Genomic DNA, 17,567 nt, shown 5'->3' on the forward strand with positions numbered 1-17,567 from the left:
AATGAAGCCTTTTCTTTTCAGGCTGTTAGATTTGGCCTTGTCCTGCTACAAATACTCCCAACAGCCTCTTGAAAATGAAACCTTTCTTTTCCTCTTAGATTTGGCCTTGTCCTGCTACAAATCACTGGGCCAGCTGCAGCCAATTTTCACTCCTTCCTGGTGCTCTGACCAGATGGTTAAGCTCCACTACCTTTAGTTACTTCTATCACCCCTATTTAAAAATCACATTGAGAATCATGATTATTTGGCCCCTTGAGAAGGCTTTTGGCTTGTAAATACAGCTCCTCTTCAACATCCATGGCTTGCAGCACCCACAAAGTACAGTGCACAGCAAACAACCTACAGAGACTCCGTGGCCACCACTCTCTCTGCCAAACCGTAGAGGGAGTTGCCAGACGTCAAGACCACCAAATGGCTGAGGTGTGGGCTTGGCACCTTCTCCTTTCTCTCTTCAGCAGCTGAGAGAGTTCCTGAGGAATCAGCAGAGACCTCCTGAAAGAGAGAAGGAAGCAAGTGAAAAACCACAGCAAGAGCAAGCACGGCTCCAGCTGAGCAGTGTCCCATGGCAGGTAAGAGAGAAGAATGCTCCTCACCCTGAAGTGCAACTGACAATCAGGCCTGGGTCAAAAGAGAAGCAGAGAGTTTTGTGTTTGGACAGGGGGTGGCCAGACAGGTGGGAAAGACAACAAACCACATCATGTGCTACAGGCTGGGGAGAGAGTGGCTGGAGAGCAGCCAGTGTCTTCCCACCCAAACCGTTCTATGATTCCATGAACTCATGCCAAGTGTCAAGGTTAAGAGCAGGCAGAACATTGCATTGCAGTTGGCAAGGGAGAGGGCACTGCAAGGAGGTCAGAATCACAGAAGCATCCAGGTTGGAAAAGCCCTTCAGCATCACCAAGTCCAACCTAGAACCCTACTCTACAAGGTTCACCTTAAGGTGACAAAGAAGACAGAGAGGGAGGTTATTCTGGCAGGAAACCATCTGCCAGCCCCACTGTGCTTATACTGCAGCAATTAAAGGCAGGGCAGGTGCAAATGGTTTATGTCCAAATGTGTGAGGTCTTGGTGAGAATTGAAGTGACACAGAGTGAGCAGAATGATCAAAACTTCGCTGCTGCAGACAAAGCAGCACCAGAATGTGTTCAGTGCTTGGCTGACAGCCAAGCCTGAAGTGACACTAAGAATATAAGACCACTGGGAAAATAATGGTGCCCAAGCTGTTAAAAATGGTGTGAGGTGTGGAGGAATAAAAAGATCACAAGTTCCACTTTAACTATTTTGGATTTTAGCTGACAGTTGCCTCCTGTGATGTGACAGCCCAAGGCAACAGGGAGGTGGAATTGCTAAATCAGAAAGGCTCACTCAGTCCTGCAGCTCCCAAAGATGTCAAACACGGACAGAAAAAGTGGTTACAGCAGATGGGAAAAAGAAGTTCTCACTGCCAAGGGGGGGGAAATCTTCAGCATTCTGGGGAAAAAAAGACTGTAATGGGTTACAGAAGTAGAAAGTGGATTGAGGAGGGAGCCCTGAAGGATCTTCAGGCTGAGAGAGTTGGGGCTGTTCACCCTGGAGAAAAGGAGGCCATGGGGAGACCTTTGAGTGGCCTTCCAGTACCAGAAGTGGGCTACAGGAAAGCCAGGAAGAGACTTTCTAAAGGGCTTCCAGTGACAGAACCAGGTGAGAATGGGTTGAGGCTTGAGGAGGGGAGGTACAGACTGGAGATTAGGAAGAAATTCTTTCCAGTGAGGCTGGAGAGACACTGGCACAGGTTGCCCAGGCAGGCTGTGGATGCCCCTTCCCTGGAGGTGTTCAAGGTCAGGCTGGAAAGGACCTTGAGCAAAGGTGTCCCTGCCCATGGCAAGGGGGTTGGAAGTAAAGGATCTGTGAGGTCCCTTCCAACCCAAACCATTCCACAAACCCATGCTTTTCAGCAGGAGCTGCTGCTGGGTCCCAGGTGCTCAGCTGTGGCTCTGTGGACACTTGCACACCTCTGGGCTTACAAATCAGCCCAAGGTTTGAGTGCCCAACAAGAAGAGCCTGAAGTGAGTAAAAGGAGAGGCCTCAGTGACTGCCAAAGAGAGGCAAAGCAATTGCCAAAGCCCAGAGAATGTTTTCAGCTAAATAAGGCAGAACACCCCAGGAAATCATTCCAATCTCCTGGGGTCATAGTCAAACAGCAGAAAAAGAAGCAGTGTGAAGAACTCTGCATGAATAATGGAGGGAAGGAGAACAGCTGCAGGAGTCCCAGCAGGTTTCCAAAGTGTTTGTCTTGTCAGAAGTTTCTTTTGCACACCCAAAGCTCTCTGCCACTGACACCTCAAGCATCCCTGCTATGGACATGCTGCAAATGTCTGCAGAGAGAGGAAGGAAAACCCCTCACAAATTATCTTTTCTTCCCCGTGGAAGGAGCATTCCAAGGTTCTTTGCTCCAAAAAGTCTCACTTTTGGAAGCAGCAGTATCACCTAAGGCAGCTATCTGCCCACACAGGCATCTAGGGAATGCTCAAGCTACATCTTGGGAAGTTTTAAGGAAGAAATTTTGTACACCAGGAAGAAATTCTTCATGCTGAGGGTGGTGGAGCACTGGCACAGTGAAAGGTGGTAGAAGCTCCCTTCCTGGAAATGCTCAAGGGCAGGTTGGACAGGGCTCTGGGCATCCTAGGCTGCACCAAAAGAAGTGGCCAGCACAGAGGAGGGATTCTGCCCCTCTGCTCTTCTGAGACCCCACCTGGAGTAATGTGTCCAGCTCTGGAGCCCTCAGCACAGGAAGGACATGGACCTGATGGAGCAGGGCCAGAGGAGGCCACAAAAATGATCCTGGGGCTGGACCAGCTCTGCTAGGAGGACAGGCTGAGGGAGCTGGGGGTGTGCAGCCTGCAGAGGAGAAGGCTCCAGGCAGACCTAACAGCAGCCTGCCAGCACCTGAAGGGGCTGCAAGCAGGCTGCAGAGGGACTGTTTGCAAAGGCCTGCAGGGACAGGACCAGGGCAATGGTTTGGAATGAGAGCAGAGCAGATTGAGACTGGAGGTGAGGAACAAGTTGTGCAGCAGGAGGCTGCTGGAACACTGCCACAGGCTGCCCAGGGAGGTGATTTAGGCTCTATGGATGTAGGTATTAAAGGTGAGGCTGGAGCAGGCTGTGAGCAAGCTGCTGTGGTGGAGGATGTCCCTGCTGAGTGCAGGGGGTTGGAGTGGATGAATTTGGAGGTCCCTTCAACCCAGACCATTCTATGAACGTTGTGAGTAGTCCACAACAAGCATGAGAAACACCAATTTGATGACATAGTCAAGATTCACCTGGACTTTTGTTAACTCTTAAAGATAGGCAAACAATAAATTACCCAATAGACTTTTTCACCATGGATCAAAAAGTGAAAGAAAAAATGATCCCATTTATAGCAGCAGATCAGCAAAAGTTCCTGAGAGATTAATAAACCTCATGCAATGCCTTTAAGTTAATAAGAATTGGCTAAGATTTCTTCCTCCTCCTCTCAAGTCTTAGCTGGAACACAGCTGCTAATTTCACCTGACACTAACTCCATCTGTGACAGCATTTGTTAAGTGTCTGAGGAAGGAATTCCAATTTACTCCTAAAAATGGTCTTTTAAATATTGTTTTGACTGATGAAAAAAGAGAAGTTCAAGACTGCAAAGCACTGCCAGGAACTGTGAGCACAGAGTAAAGTTTAAAACATCAACTCCATCACTTACCATTTTTCCATAACCCTTAACTGATTCATTTGTAAGATCTTCCTGGACTGAGTATTCATTTCTGAGTGCCCTGCCTTTGAGATGAATATCAAGAGGACTATTTTAATGCTTCCTAAAGGCCTGGGGTTATTACTTATCTCATGCTCCCTCTACTGACTTCATAAGAAACGTCCCCAAAACCCCTCAAGAAGCTTCTCTGAAAGTTTAGGATTTCATAGCACACCTGAAGGAATTAAAAAGGCATTAAAAGACAATCCTGTGGAAGGCCAAATCCTTAGGGAAGTCAGAGTGAAGCATCTCTCTCCAAATCCAAAGGGAGAAGCCTTGGAAAACAAATCCTGCCTGCTGCATCCATGGGATTAATTACTACACAAACCATTTATTAAACTGGAGCAGAGGAGATGCAGGAGTGTGCAGCTCTGGAGCTCCCAACACAAGCAGGACATGGAAGTGTTGGAGCCAGTCCAGAGGAGGCCACCAAGATGCTCAGCTATGAGGACAGGCTGAGAGAGTTGGGGCTGTGCAGCCTGGAGAGGAGAAGGCTTCCAGGAGACCTTGGAGTGGCCTTGCAGGATCTGAAGGGGGCTCCAGGAGGGCTGGGGAGGGACTATTGACAAGGTCTTGTAATGACAGGATGAGGAGGAATGGGTTTGAACTGGCAGAGGGGAGACTGAAACTGGATGCTAGGAAAGGGTTCTTTGCAGTGAGGGTGGTGAGACACTGGCACAAGTTGCCCAGGGAGGTTGTGGCTGCTCCCTCCCTGGAGGTGTTCAGCACCAGGTTGGATGAGGCCTTGAGCACCCTGTGCTGGTGGGAAGTATCTCTGCCTGTGGCAGGGGGGTTGCAACTGGATGATTTTTGAGGTCCCTTCCAACCTAACCCATTCTGTGATGCTATGTAAAGATAAGACTCAGGAGGGCACAATGAAGTGCACCTCCTGGATGCACTCCCCACAGCTCTGTCCCACTGAGCATTAACAGCACCCAGGCACTCACCAGGTCAATCAGACTCTCCTGGATTCTGTTCAGTGTGGTGCGCAATCTGCTGCTGCTCAGGCCCAGGCCCGTCGATTCAAACTGGAAGAAAGAGGATCTGTTTTATTTGGGAAGGGAAAATCCATTGGTTTAAAGCTTTACAGTGATGGAACAACAGGCTGAGTTCCTAAACACGAGCTACAGTCTCCTGACATTACAGCTGCAGCACAGAAACACAAGCACAGCAAATGACGTCGGCAGTGGTCACAGCACTCAGCGCTGCACTGGTGTGAGCAGTGACCCCAGGACCCTGCATGAAGATGACAGCTTCCCACTCACAGCAGCACCCCCAGTACCCAGCGTCCTCAAACACTGCAGCTGCTTCAATCCCCATCCCTGGCAATGTTTCCAGGAGGCAGAGAGGTGGTGCTGAGGGCCACAGTTTAGCCCCAGCCTTGGCAGAGTTGGACTCAGTGATCTTAAAGGTCTCTTCCAACTAAAACCATTCTGTGATTGTTAGGGAATTGTATTTGGGTGCAGGACTGCAGGAGGCCTCCCCTGGGTGATGAGCCCAGAGTGGTGTACCACAGTGTCCCAGCAGGACCTGCACAGACACCACAAGCAAGCCAAGTGGTCTGGGCTCCTCTCTGCAGCTACACAATCCGTTATTGACTACCTTGAGTAAGCAAAGTGGTGTCCATTGATCCTTACAAAGCAGGCCTTGTGAGCACTGCTTAGAAAGGTCTCCTTGAGAAACGTGCCATCTTCATGTTTTCCCAGCTGAGAAGCATTATGGGCTGGATGCTCAGCTGGGATAAAGCAGTAGAGCTCCACTGATGTCCTGGTGAATGCAGTGAGTTCTAGCAGCTGAGGGGCAGAGCCCACGTGCAGAACTACTGCAGCTACTTACCTTCCACGGGCAGCTTTAAGAGAAGCAAAGCACAAACAGCACAAGAAAGGCAGCTGAAAGGGGACAGCTGAGGAACACATTCATGTCAAGGATGTGGGAGTGTCTGGTGCAGTTCTGGTATGTGATTCACACCAAAAGGCAGTTTACTGAAGAACCCTCAGAGCACTGTTGTGCACTGCTTCGCTGGGCTCCCTTCAGCGCACTAAAGCAGGGAGCTGAGGTCATCTCCTCCACTCCTTTTCAGTGTCAAGTGGTTATTGTTTCAGTCCCCATTTATTGCCTCTGGAGATGTCCACCTGCCCCAGTCCTCCTACAGATTCCATGCAGATTTACACCTGAGCTGCATTCCCACTGGATGTACACTTGCTGGATCCACGGAGTGGTGACAGCTTTTTTCCTCTTACTTCGTAACTCTTCTCTCTCTCCCTCTCTCTCTGTCTTTCCCTCTCCTTTTTCTTCCCATTCTCCTTCTGCTCTGGTCCCTTACCAAGAGTTTTCACTGCCTCTAACAAACCCAACCCATCAGTTGTTTGGTGTCAGTTCACTTTTTACTCCAAGGGAACTTTTCAGTCTTAGATGCCCAGGGTTAGTTCAAGACACCAGGTCAGGACAGTTGCTCACTCATTTGAGAGCAGGAAGAAATGCAGCCTTAACTGAACTGGCAACAACCTCTTTAAGATTAATCAGCTTCTTTATGTGTGCCCTAACTTACACACACAGTCACAAAGAGTTTTAACCACTTAAGGAAGTTATATTACCAACATCTATTTTTCAGGCTCCCATCTGATGTTATTTTGTAGATAAAAAAGAGCCAGGAAGGCTCCTGTGGTCTAAATCCACTCCAGTGGTCTGAATCACACACCATCAGCCAGCTCTACTTGCTAAAAGTTCAGAACCACTATGGGGAGTGAGGATGTTTCAGCAGCATTACAAGAGAGTGTACTGCAATTGTAGACCCTTTGTAAGTAAGCATCAGTGCTTCCCACGGAGAAGCATCTGCTGAAACAAAGATTAGGCACACTACAGAAACAGCACAACTGCAACCACCCATCTGCTGGGAAATTTACCTGCCTAGCACTGGGCTGTTCTCTGTTAGAAGCAGAGAGGGAGGAACTCAGGATGGGCTTTAAAAAACAAACAAACAAGAAAACACAGAATGGGAAGTGGAAAAATAAATGAAGAAATGCAACAGGACGTGGATACCAGAGCAGCAGATCCAGCCAATGGCAAACAAGTGTTTCATCAAAACCCAAACCAACAGCCCCCAAACCTGCCCACCTGAAGGCAAACAAACTGCAGATACATTTGGCCTGCCCAAACCCACCCAGCACCACGAGGTGAGCCTGACAATCCGCTACGATTTGCCACCAGAGGCTGAGGAATTTGGAGTGCCACAATATTAGTACTCCTGGAGCCATCTCAGGGCCAAGAGAAGAGGCAGTTGGTTTTACACACAGATTTTCCTGCATGCTTTGAGACAATCCTGTTGGGAGCTGATCTGGGTTATGTAGAGCCACTGCCAACAAGCACTGATTTCAATTACAAGCTCGCTCCCAAGCCCCTCGCTTTCATTAGCGCGATTAGTTGGACAGCAGAATGCCAGACCTGAAGATGTGTACTTCACACCTCTCAAACCTGACTCACTCCTTAACCTTCGTGGCCCCCTCCTCCTCTTCCTCTCTGCTGTTTTTATCTGAGTTAGGGAAACACACACAGGAAAATTCAACCCTCACGCTCCCCAGGCTTCAAACCACCACCCTCCTCCTGCAGACTGCTCCTTTGCTCTCCACTTTCTGCTTCCAAGTATTTCAGGTTGCCTTGCTTGCCATCCAAACTGCTGCCAGAAAGAGAGGACAGAAGCTATGCAAAACACGGCAGCATTCGTGGCCCGGTGATAATGATGCTCCCAGCAGTTACTCCCCTCAGCGCTGACTTAATCAGCCTTTCCTTCCTCCTGCATTCAAATCCATCCTATTGCCACTCATTTTTTCTGGGGGTTACAGTATCAGGTGGTAGATCTGCAGTGAAGTGATCTCATCTGTGCTCTCGTTCTGTGTGTGCAGCAGGACATGGAGAACGTTTCTGCCTACCGTGTCGTTGCGGCCAAAGAAGGTATAGACTGCGTACAGGTAGTAATCAAAGAGCTGGGACATGAAGTGGATCACATCAAATGCAATTGGCTTCAGAATATTCATCATCTGCATGTATTTCCCTGGAAAATCCAACACACAGCATCAGTTTCCTCAGCACAAGGGCTGCAAATGGAAGGCTGAGCCTGACAAACTCCAAACCGGCTTTAGGAAGTTGGTTCTTCAGTCTGGAATATTGCTCAGGAACAACTTAGTCACCTCTTAGGGATGGGGAGCTTTGGAAACAGGCCTGCAGGGACATGGTTTGAAATGAGAGCAGAGCAGATTGAGCTTGGATGTGAGGAGCAAGTTGTGCACCAGGAGGCTGCTGCAACACTGCCACAGGTTGCACAGGGAGGTGGTTGAGGCCCCACCCTTAGAGACATTCAAGATCAGACTTGATGGGACCCTGGACAGCCTGATTTAGTTGGAGGTGTCCCTGCTGACTGCAGTGGGGTTGGACAAGATGACTTTGAGGGTCCTCTCTAACCCAGTGCAATCTTTGGAAGACTAAGACACCACAAATGCCTGAAGACTTCTCCTGAATGTGGATTTTAACCCACACCAAAGTGTCTCAAATCGTTGGTCTTCTGGTATCAAATTCAAAAGGGACAACCTTCTGGACCCCCTGCAGATTTCTGCTTCATTTAACAAGAACAGTAACAGTGAGAATCCCTTCAGCAGCCTCTGGCAAATGCTGTGCAGAGGCAGTGGAGATTGGAAGGACCAGTGTGTGTTTGTAGCTGCACATAAGGCACCAGAAAGAGACAGGATAAAAATCATACACCCAAGCCTAGATTTCAGCCAGCAGCTCTGGGAACGATGTGTTTCACATCAATGATACAGCACTTCCTGCTGTCTGTCCTTCGTATCTGGGGTAGGAACCCCCAGGATTTCCAATGTTCCTAGAGGGGCAGGCTGGCAGCAGCAGCTGTCAGAACTCTGCCACATCCAGGGAGAATCACAGAATCAAACAGGTTGAGAGACCTCCAAGCTCATCCAGCCCAACCTAGCACCCAGCCCTGGCCAATCAGCTAGAATCAGAGAATGGTTTAGGGTGAAGGGACACCACAGATCAGCCAGTTGCAACTCCCCTGCCACAGGCAGAGACACTTCCCACCAGTACAGGGTGCTCAAGGTCTCATCCAGCCTGGCCTTGAACACCTCCAGGGAGGGAGCAGCCACAACCTCCCTGGGCAACCTGTGCCAGTGTCTCACCACCCTCACTGCAAAGAACCCTTTCCTAGCATCCAGTTTCAGTCTCCCCTCTGCCAGTTCAAACCCATTACCTCTTGTCCTGTCATTACCAGACCTTTTCAATAGTCCCTCCCCAGCCCTCCTTAGCCCCCTTCAAATACTGGAAGCCCACTATAAGGTCTCCTGGAAGCCTTCTCTTCTCCAGGCTGCAGAGCCCCAACTCTCTCAGCCTGTGCTCACAGCAGAGCTGCTGCAGCCCTCTGAGCATCTTTGTCGCCCTCTTCTGGACTGGCTCCAACACTTCCATGTCCTGCTTGTGCTGGGGGCTGCAGAACTGCACACAGGACTCCAGGTGCGGTCTGAGGAGAGCAGAGCCAAGGGGCAGAATCCCCTCCCTTGCCCTGCTGCCCACTGCTCTTGCTGCAGCCCAGCACAGGGTTGCTGTCTGGGCTGCACTCACACTGCAGGCTCCTGTGGAGCTTTTCACCACCCCAGATCCCCAGGTCCTGTTCCTCAGGGCTGCTCTCAGCCATTCCCCACCCAGCCTGCAGTTGTGCTTGGGATTGCACCCACCCAGATGCAGAACCTTCCCTCCTGCTCTCTGTTGTTCTGCACTCAGTTTGGGAAAATGAAAATGAAGTAGGGTTATAAACAAACTCAAGGCTTTGAGGTCTGTGTTAGCTGAGTCAAACTGATCAGAGGGTTTGGTCTAGGAAAGCAATGCTCCCCTGTGTGTCTAACTCACACAGCACATAGCTTTTAGTGACAGGACAAGAGGGGATGGATTGAAGCTTGAGGAGCGGAGATTTGGACTGGAGATTAGGGAGAACTTCTGGACAGTGAGGGTGGAGAGACACTGGAACAGGTTGCCCAGGGAGGCTGTGGATGCCCTATCCCTGGAGGTGTTCAAGGCCAGCATCCTGCTCTAATGGAAAGTGTCCCTGCCCATAGCAGGGGGTTGGATCTGGATGGTCTTTATGGTCTCTTCTATGAATCTATGAACAGAGGGCACAGCTCCTTTCTCAGGGGCATAGCAAAAGTGCACTTAATGCAAAACCTTTCTGCTGCAGGGTTAGATCCTGCACTATCCTGCTGGCTGGCTCAGAGATGCTAATAGCACCAGCAGTCTGCCAGGTCTAAAAGCAGAAAGAGCAGCTAATAGTAACAGCCAGCAATTTTGGAACCAAAATGTAAATGCAGCTCACCCAGCACACAGGATCTGGCAGATCATTTCACAAATTGCCATATTCAAGGCAAGTTTTGATGTGATAGGTTGGAAGGAAAACTGGCAGGAGGGTGCTAAAATAATCCCTTTTTTCCTGTAGTCAACAACAGTGTTTTTCAAGTTAATGCTGTGCCCAGCAAAGTAATTTCCTAATCAATACAGAAAATGTTGGCTTAAGCAGAGAAACCGAACAACAAAAGAAACCAAATTAGCTTCTGGCATTTGGGTTTCTTTTTCTTTGAAGCAGTTACTTGTGTAGCTCAGTAAAAATAACTTCCATTTATGAAACAAATACTACAGCTGCACACCTGCTAAGATGATGGAGCACTATGGTAACGAGCAAGAAGAGCTTAGCATTGCTCCTTGCCAGCCTTCCACGTAGCTTAGACTCCCTGCTTGGATACTGTGCATCTGTGCCCCAGTTTGCTGACACACACAAGCATCTATGTTGTTATTCTGGGGGATCAGGCACAGGTTGCCACACTTCCTCTTTGGCACTTAAGCCCAATTGTTAATTCTAGGCTTAATTATTAATGTTTTGCCCCACAGTTTGATAAACAAACTGAAAAGCAGGCTTCAAAAACCCAGTTTGTCTTCCAAAAAGGCAAAGCCAAATGAAACCAACTGCAGTGCAGCCCAGGATGAAGATTTTCAGATGTTTGGGAAGGGATGGTACCCAAATCCGAGCAGCTGTCAGCTTCCTGGGTGCTGCATGACTATCCTCTACTGCCACGAGCTGATTTTTTCCACTTAGTGGTGAGATAAACACATTTTGAAGCCTGCCTGCCACCCCTCCATGGTACAAGGGTGATGTGTCACATCCTGGATTGTTAGGTTTCCAACTATCTGGGCAGCTGGTAGGAAGGTAATCCCTCAGGCAGCATCTTATGCTTTTCCAAAGGGCTACACACTCTGCTGCCCAAGTGTTGTCCCTACAAAGCTCTCCTGATGCCAAGAACATTTCTCTATTACTACATCACTCAGCATCCTGACACAACACAACACATGTTCCAAGAACATTTCCTCCTTGCTGCTCCAGCAGGATGCCAACTTCTAGCTGCTCCACATTGCTACCTAGTTGCACCCAAGTTCCTATTTGGGGTGAGAAAGGGGGAGATGAGAACATTTCCAAACAGCAACACCAGCCCAAATCCACATTGTGCTAGAAGGGTTTGAAAACACCACTTAAAGAGCAACTCCAAACCAGTTTGACTTGCTAGGGGCTCGCTCTTTAACAGCTAAAATTGCTGAATGCCTGCCAGGTTGCTTTTGAGCATTTCCAGCATTTCTTTTGTCCTTAAAGACACTAAGTTTGAGAGTGTTCTTTGTCAGATTAATCCACAGCCAACTGGTCCACACAAGCAATAAGTTACTAATAAGTAAGAAATGAATCCACACAAAACAAGGGAGGGGAGTAAACACATAACCTGCTGAATCACCTGTGGTTGAGTTCTAGTGTCTCTGTAGTAACTAGTAAAACCAAACACACAGCTTCCTACAACAGGCATGAGGAGCTACAACACCACTCACAAGGAAAAAGGAAGAAGTTCATTGCAATGAGATCACTTTGAAAGACTTAGGGGTTGTTTTTAAAGCCCCTAAGTCAGAGGGGTTGGAACTAGATGATCTTTAAGGGCCCTTCCAACCCAAACCATTCTAGGACCCTGTGCTATGTAACCAATCATTTAATTCAGCTACAAGATTTCTGCTGGGAGGTTTCTCATCACCATTATTGTTTTCTTAACAGTTCATGGCCTTGAGAGCAAGCAAAAGCTTCAAAGTTTACTTCCTCCTTTGGCAAGTGGGTTGGACTTGATGAAGGCTCTGGGGAGACCTCAGAGTGGCCTGAAGGGGACCTACAAGAAAGCTGGGGAGGGACTGTTTGCAAGGGCTCGTAGTGATAGGATGAGAGGGAATGGATGGAAGCTTGAAGAGGGCAGATTAAAACGGGAGGTCAGGAAGAAAATTCTTCCCAGTGAAGGTGGAGAGACACTGGCATAGCTTGCCCAGGGGGGTTGTGGATGTCCTCTCCAGTGAGAATGTTCAAGCCCAGGCTGGATGAGGCCTTGAGCAACCTGCTCTAGAGGGAGGTGTCACTGCCCATAGCAGGGGAGGTGGAACTGGATAACCTTGAATGTCCCCGGAGGTCCCTTCCAACCCCTCCCATTCTATGACACCCAAAAAACCACAGCAAAAATCACTAGAAGACAAGGCAGAGAAGAGAAAGTGCAACTGTCCACATACCAACAAGCCTGATGACATTCAGTGTAGTGTTGGTCAGGATGGGTGCATTGACTTTGTAGAGGTTATAATCTGATTTCTTTCTGCTCCTCAGAGTTTCTCGAGAGAAACTGAAGAAAACAAAACACAGCAGAAGCCTCTTAGATTCATGACAAGAGAACGAAGCAGCAGAGCAGTCTTTCCTCCCCAGCTGCTTTGACACACAAGTGTGACTTCCAGCACAGTACTCTACTTAGGCCAGAGGATAGCTGGGTTAGGATTCTAACATTTAAAGAAAGGAGCCTGGACTAATCTACATAAAATTGCACTAGAGAAAGGAGCTTCGGAGGGCTCTGTCTGGCTTCACTAATCACTCTCTGTCTGGCTTCACTAATCACTTTATCCACTCTGACTCAAGTTAACAGTTCAGGAAGTGAAGAAAATTAAACCAGTGCAAGTCACAACAAAGCAGGAGCAGCCTAGCAAAATACAGCTGGGAAAGGCTATCTGGAAATGGGAACAATTTAAGGAAGGTAAAACTAAACAGGCATTTGAGTTTTCATTCGTTGCAGCCCTATGAGAAGCAGGAGTTGGACTCAATGATCCCTACAGTTCCATTCCAATCCTGCCTGGATGTGTCCCTGGGTGACCTGCTCTGGTAGAGGGGTTGCACAGGATGGTCAAAGATCACATTGGATGCTTCTGTGCTCCACAACCTCCCTGGGCAACCTGTGCCAGTGTCTCACCACCCTCCCTCTAAAGAACCCTTTCCTAACATCTACTTTGAATCCAGGCTTTCTGAAGTTCCTGTCTGCAATAATCATGAGCAGTTTCTCCTCCCTGTTCTGGTGGTCTAAGTGCTGAGCTTTTCTGGCTATGCTGGTAGCACAAAGACCATTTGGTTGTTATCCTATTGTTACAGAGCAGAGATTAAACAGAAAATGAACCAGTTAAGAGTTCTGAGATGAAAATCACATCACTGAGACCAAGGACTCAAGCACTCTGGGTACCTTTTCACAGGGGCATCTCCTGTCTGCTCATCCACATAATCTCTTTTCAGCTCTTCAGGAACATCACTGTCACTGTCATACTCTTGATAAGCACTTTTTTCTTGTTCATCTGATTCGTACTGTTAAAAAAACAAGAACCCAAAAACTCAAGAAGATAATTAAACCAAATCTTACCACAAGAAAGCAAAAAAAAAAAAAAGAAAGCTGAAGAAAGAATTATTCATCAAAGGGACAAAGCAACAATATTCTAATACAGCTTTGAAGAGAATAGTACAAAGTTTTACATTCAAACATTTCTGACCAGCACTAGAGTTTGACAGAACTCCGAACACAAAACCAGGTCAAAGTTCTTGCTCAGTTTTATGGCAGATCTCACCCTAAAGTGAGAGTCCTCAGCAGTTAGATTACAATTAAAAGCTGCCTAACAAGTATCAGACAATGCAGACAATGTGAGCAAATACAGCAGAATCACAGAAGTGCTGGGATTGGAAGTGACCCCCAAAGGTCATCCAATTCAAGCCCCTTGCACTCAGCAGGGATGTCCTGCACTAGATTAGGTTGCTCAGGACCTTGTCCAGCCTCACCTCCAATAGCTCCAGCCATGAGGCCTCAACCACCTCCCTGGGCAGCCTGTGGCACTGCTCCAGCAGCCTCCTGCAGCACAACTTGTTCCTCACCTCCAGTCTCAATCTGCTCTGCTCTCATTCCAAACCATTGCCCTGGTCCTGTCCCTGCAGGCCTTTGCAAACAGTCCCTCTGCAGCCTGCTTGCAGCCCCTTCAGGTGCTGGCAGGCTGCTGTTAGGTCTGCCTGGAGCCTTCTCTTCTCCAGGCTGCACACCCCCAGCTCCTTCTAGTAGAGCTGCTCCAGCCCCATGATCATTGTCATGGTCACAGAATCACAGAATGCCCTGGGTTGGAAGGCTCCTCTAGAGGTCACCTAGTCCAACCCCCCTGCAGTAAGCAGGAACATCCCCAGCTATGGATCCACAGCTCCTGCCTGCTGTGTTCTGCTGCTCCAAAACACTTCTGCTGTCATTGTGGGGCCATTCTCTGTGGACAGAAAATAGTTCTGGCTCAGACCTAAGGCCATTTCATATGAACATGAGCAATCTAAGGGCTCATGGTACTGGAGCTGAGGATCTCCTTGTGATGAAAGCTGCACGGAGATTGGGTTTGTGTTTGCAGACCTGTGTGTCACAGAACCACAGGGACCTCCAAGGTCATCTGGTCTTTGAAGGCTGTGTCCTGCTATGATTATGAAACTAGTGAAGGCTGGAAGAAAGACCTTGACAATGCAGGCAACCACCTTAGAGGTCTTCTAACAAAATGATTTCATGATTCAGTGATTCTATTTACTGAGAGTAAGATTTGCTGAAGCACTCCATACCCCATTGGAAGCCAGGACATCTTCTGTCTCATCGTCTTTGCTGTCAGCCTGAATTTCAAAGGGGTTTCCTCCATTACAGTACTGCTCAAACAAAGTGACTGTGGTTGAAGCTGCAGAAGCAGGCTGCTTGCTAGGTGACACAGATGGGGAACGTGACTGCTCCATGAATTTAAACTCCTATTCACAGGAAGAAAGGACAATTTCAATCACCAACAAAGCAGCTGCACTGCTGTTAGGACTCCAGATACACAAATAACAGAACACAAACTTGTGGCCAACTAACTGGACATAAAAACTTTGTAGACAAAGCTTGCTGCTCGTTTTCATGTCTATCTTAAAGGTGCTCTTCATGCTGGCTCAAGTTACTCTTGAAATTGGCAATTTCACAGTGCTTATCTTGCTAATGTTAGCTCAGGCAAGAATCACAGAATTCACCAGGTTGGAAGAGACCTCCAAGCTCATCCAGTCCAACCTAGCACCCAGCCCTGGCCAATCAGCCAGACCATGGCACTAAGTGCCTCATCCAGAGGCACTCCCTGCATTCTAAGTCTTCACTACCTAAAACAAGGTGAAAACCAAGCAGGTTTTTTTGTTTCATAGAAGTCAGGAGACAAAATAAGAGCTAAATTCTACCAAAAGCTGTTGTTTTTTTTTCCTCACAAAAGCTGAACTTTTGGTCTTCATTTTATTTTTCACAAGTCCTTTTCAGAATGTATTACTTTCCAAATGCTTTGCACAGGAAGTCTCTGACGACTGAGTGACAGCACAGATTTGTCTATGGACCAAGCAGGGCACATAAGAGTATCATTTGAGACATTTTTACCTGAAAACCTGCACTTCTCTCATTTTTATCAGTTCAAGTCTTGCTACTGATCTTCACAAGTGGCTAAATGTCTGTTGTTACTTATCTAAAGGTTTGAAGATCACAATCTCTGCAGCTTGTTAGACTTCTGCTTGTTTAAATGAATTGGTTACTTTCTGCCGTCTTCTGCTGCTGCAGTCCCCTGGTGCAGTATCTATGAGTTGATAATCTCTTCTCTCTACTGAAAACATTACTTCTTTAGCTAGTAGATGCTACTGAGGCCTCTCCTCCCATTTTCCTCTCTGCTATTACTGCTCCAGCAGCCTCTTGCTGTAGCAGAAGAGGAACTTACGGATCTTACTGCTTCTTAGCAAACCTGGACTCCTAAACCCTGAATCCCTCTGGATGTGTTATTCATGGAACTCACATGAAGCTGCAGAATGCTAAAGCTTGATTTAACAGGACACAGCTCCCAGGTCTCATTCTCCATAAACATTCTTAACTCTTCCAGGCGGGTTCTGAAATGCAAGCAATGAATCCTCTTCAGTGGCAGCAAGAGTAAAGCAGAAAGAGACACTCACTTATGCAGTGAAAAACAGCCTGGAAAACTGGATCCAAGTCAGGCTGGAAAGCAGCTGTTTAACTCATTCTGTCAACTGACAGACCACTTAGGAGGTGTGGTTACTACTAGAGTATGTTTTAGGACACCTCTGGAGTAATTTTCAGGGAATGCCATGCCCCAAACTTCAGAAAAAAGGGGGTTTGACAAAATCTTTAGAAAATACAGAGGAACATCTATGATTTTGCAGTAATCCTGGGCTTCTGTCCTCTGGAACTTCCAGAACAGCTTCCACTCAGCCATAAGCAGAAATGTCTCAAAGAAAATCTTGGACCACATAAGGAGGAACTCGTTGGAAAAGACAAAGACAGCAGTGAGAACTTACTCCTCAGCAGGACTGTTGTGCCTGTCCTTCTTATCAGACAATCACACAATGGGTTGAGTTGGAAGGGAGCTTAAAGATCATCTAGCTCCAAACCCCTGCCATGGGCAGAGACACCTTCCTCTAGACCTGATTGCTCAAAGCCTCATCCAACCTGGCCTTGAACACCTTCAGGGAGGGGACATCCACAACCTCCCTGTGCAACTACCTCATCTGAAGCAAGAGATCAAAATTATTAATAGGAACAAAGCACAATCACTGTCCAAAGCTTTGTGCCATGGGCAGGGACACCTCCTACCAGCCCAGCTTGCTGAAGGCCCCAGCCAACATTCCTTTCATCACTTCCAGGCTTGGAGTCTCCACAACTTCTCTGAGCAACTTGTTCCAGAGCCTCACCACCCTCATGGGCAGGAATTTCCTCCAAGCATCTCACAGAATCATAGAATCAACCAGCTTGGAAGAGACCTCCAAGCTCATCCAGTCCAACCTAGCACCCAGCCCTAGCCAGTCAACTACACCATGGCACTAAGTGCCTCATCCAGGCTTTCCTCGAACACCTCCAGGGATGGTGACTCCACCACCTCCTGCAGTGGAATTCCTTTGGAAAGCACTGCAAGTTAAATGCCATTAGAGTCCCCCCCCTGCACACACACACACACACACACAGAGCAGTCCCCCCCTGCACACACACACACACACACAGAGCAGTCCCCCCATGCACACACACACACACACACACAGAGCAGTCTCACCGGTGGTAGGTTTTGAAATAGTTAACACTTTGTCTTCTGATGGATTCTTGCAAAACTTCAGACTTGCTGCCACAAAATTCCTCTCCAACCTGCATCAGCCTGTAAGAATGAAAGAACATGTAGAAATGTTTGCTGTTTTATTAGTACTGCTGTTCCAGTCTGAATGCCAAAGCCTTCCTTTCTCATTACCCTGAGCATCCATTTAGCTAAGAGCAGAGCAACAAAGTTGCAAAGCCTTCACTCACTCCACAATTTCCCTGTCTCATTTCCCTCCAAATCCTATCACAAGGTTCCATACAGACAGAGA

The 17,567-nt window shown here is 47.9% G+C and overlaps 1 protein-coding gene across 2 annotated transcripts in view; it reads right to left on the bottom strand.

Moving 5' to 3' along the window:
- Window positions 1-17,567, bottom strand: part of VPS50 (VPS50 subunit of EARP/GARPII complex) — a 43,620-nt gene that overhangs the window by 7,646 nt on the left and 18,407 nt on the right. The window contains exons 16-24 of one of the 2 annotated variants that reach the window (XM_064166809.1): window positions 17,261-17,359; window positions 15,995-16,085; window positions 14,766-14,942; window positions 13,378-13,496; window positions 12,392-12,498; window positions 7,687-7,808; window positions 6,664-6,720; window positions 4,708-4,788; window positions 344-492 (exon numbers count right to left, since the gene is read on the bottom strand). In XM_064166809.1, the coding sequence (XP_064022879.1) occupies window positions 344-492; window positions 4,708-4,788; window positions 6,664-6,720; window positions 7,687-7,808; window positions 12,392-12,498; window positions 13,378-13,496; window positions 14,766-14,942; window positions 15,995-16,085; window positions 17,261-17,359 (1,002 nt within the window). The remainder of the gene's footprint in view (window positions 1-343; window positions 493-4,707; window positions 4,789-6,663; window positions 6,721-7,686; window positions 7,809-12,391; window positions 12,499-13,377; window positions 13,497-14,765; window positions 14,943-15,994; window positions 16,086-17,260; window positions 17,360-17,567) is intronic. The other variant, XM_064166811.1, reaches the window with a different exon arrangement.

This window comes from Pogoniulus pusillus, chromosome 28 (genome assembly GCF_015220805.1).
Source record: "Pogoniulus pusillus isolate bPogPus1 chromosome 28, bPogPus1.pri, whole genome shotgun sequence".
Lineage (NCBI taxonomy): Eukaryota > Metazoa > Chordata > Aves > Piciformes > Lybiidae > Pogoniulus > Pogoniulus pusillus.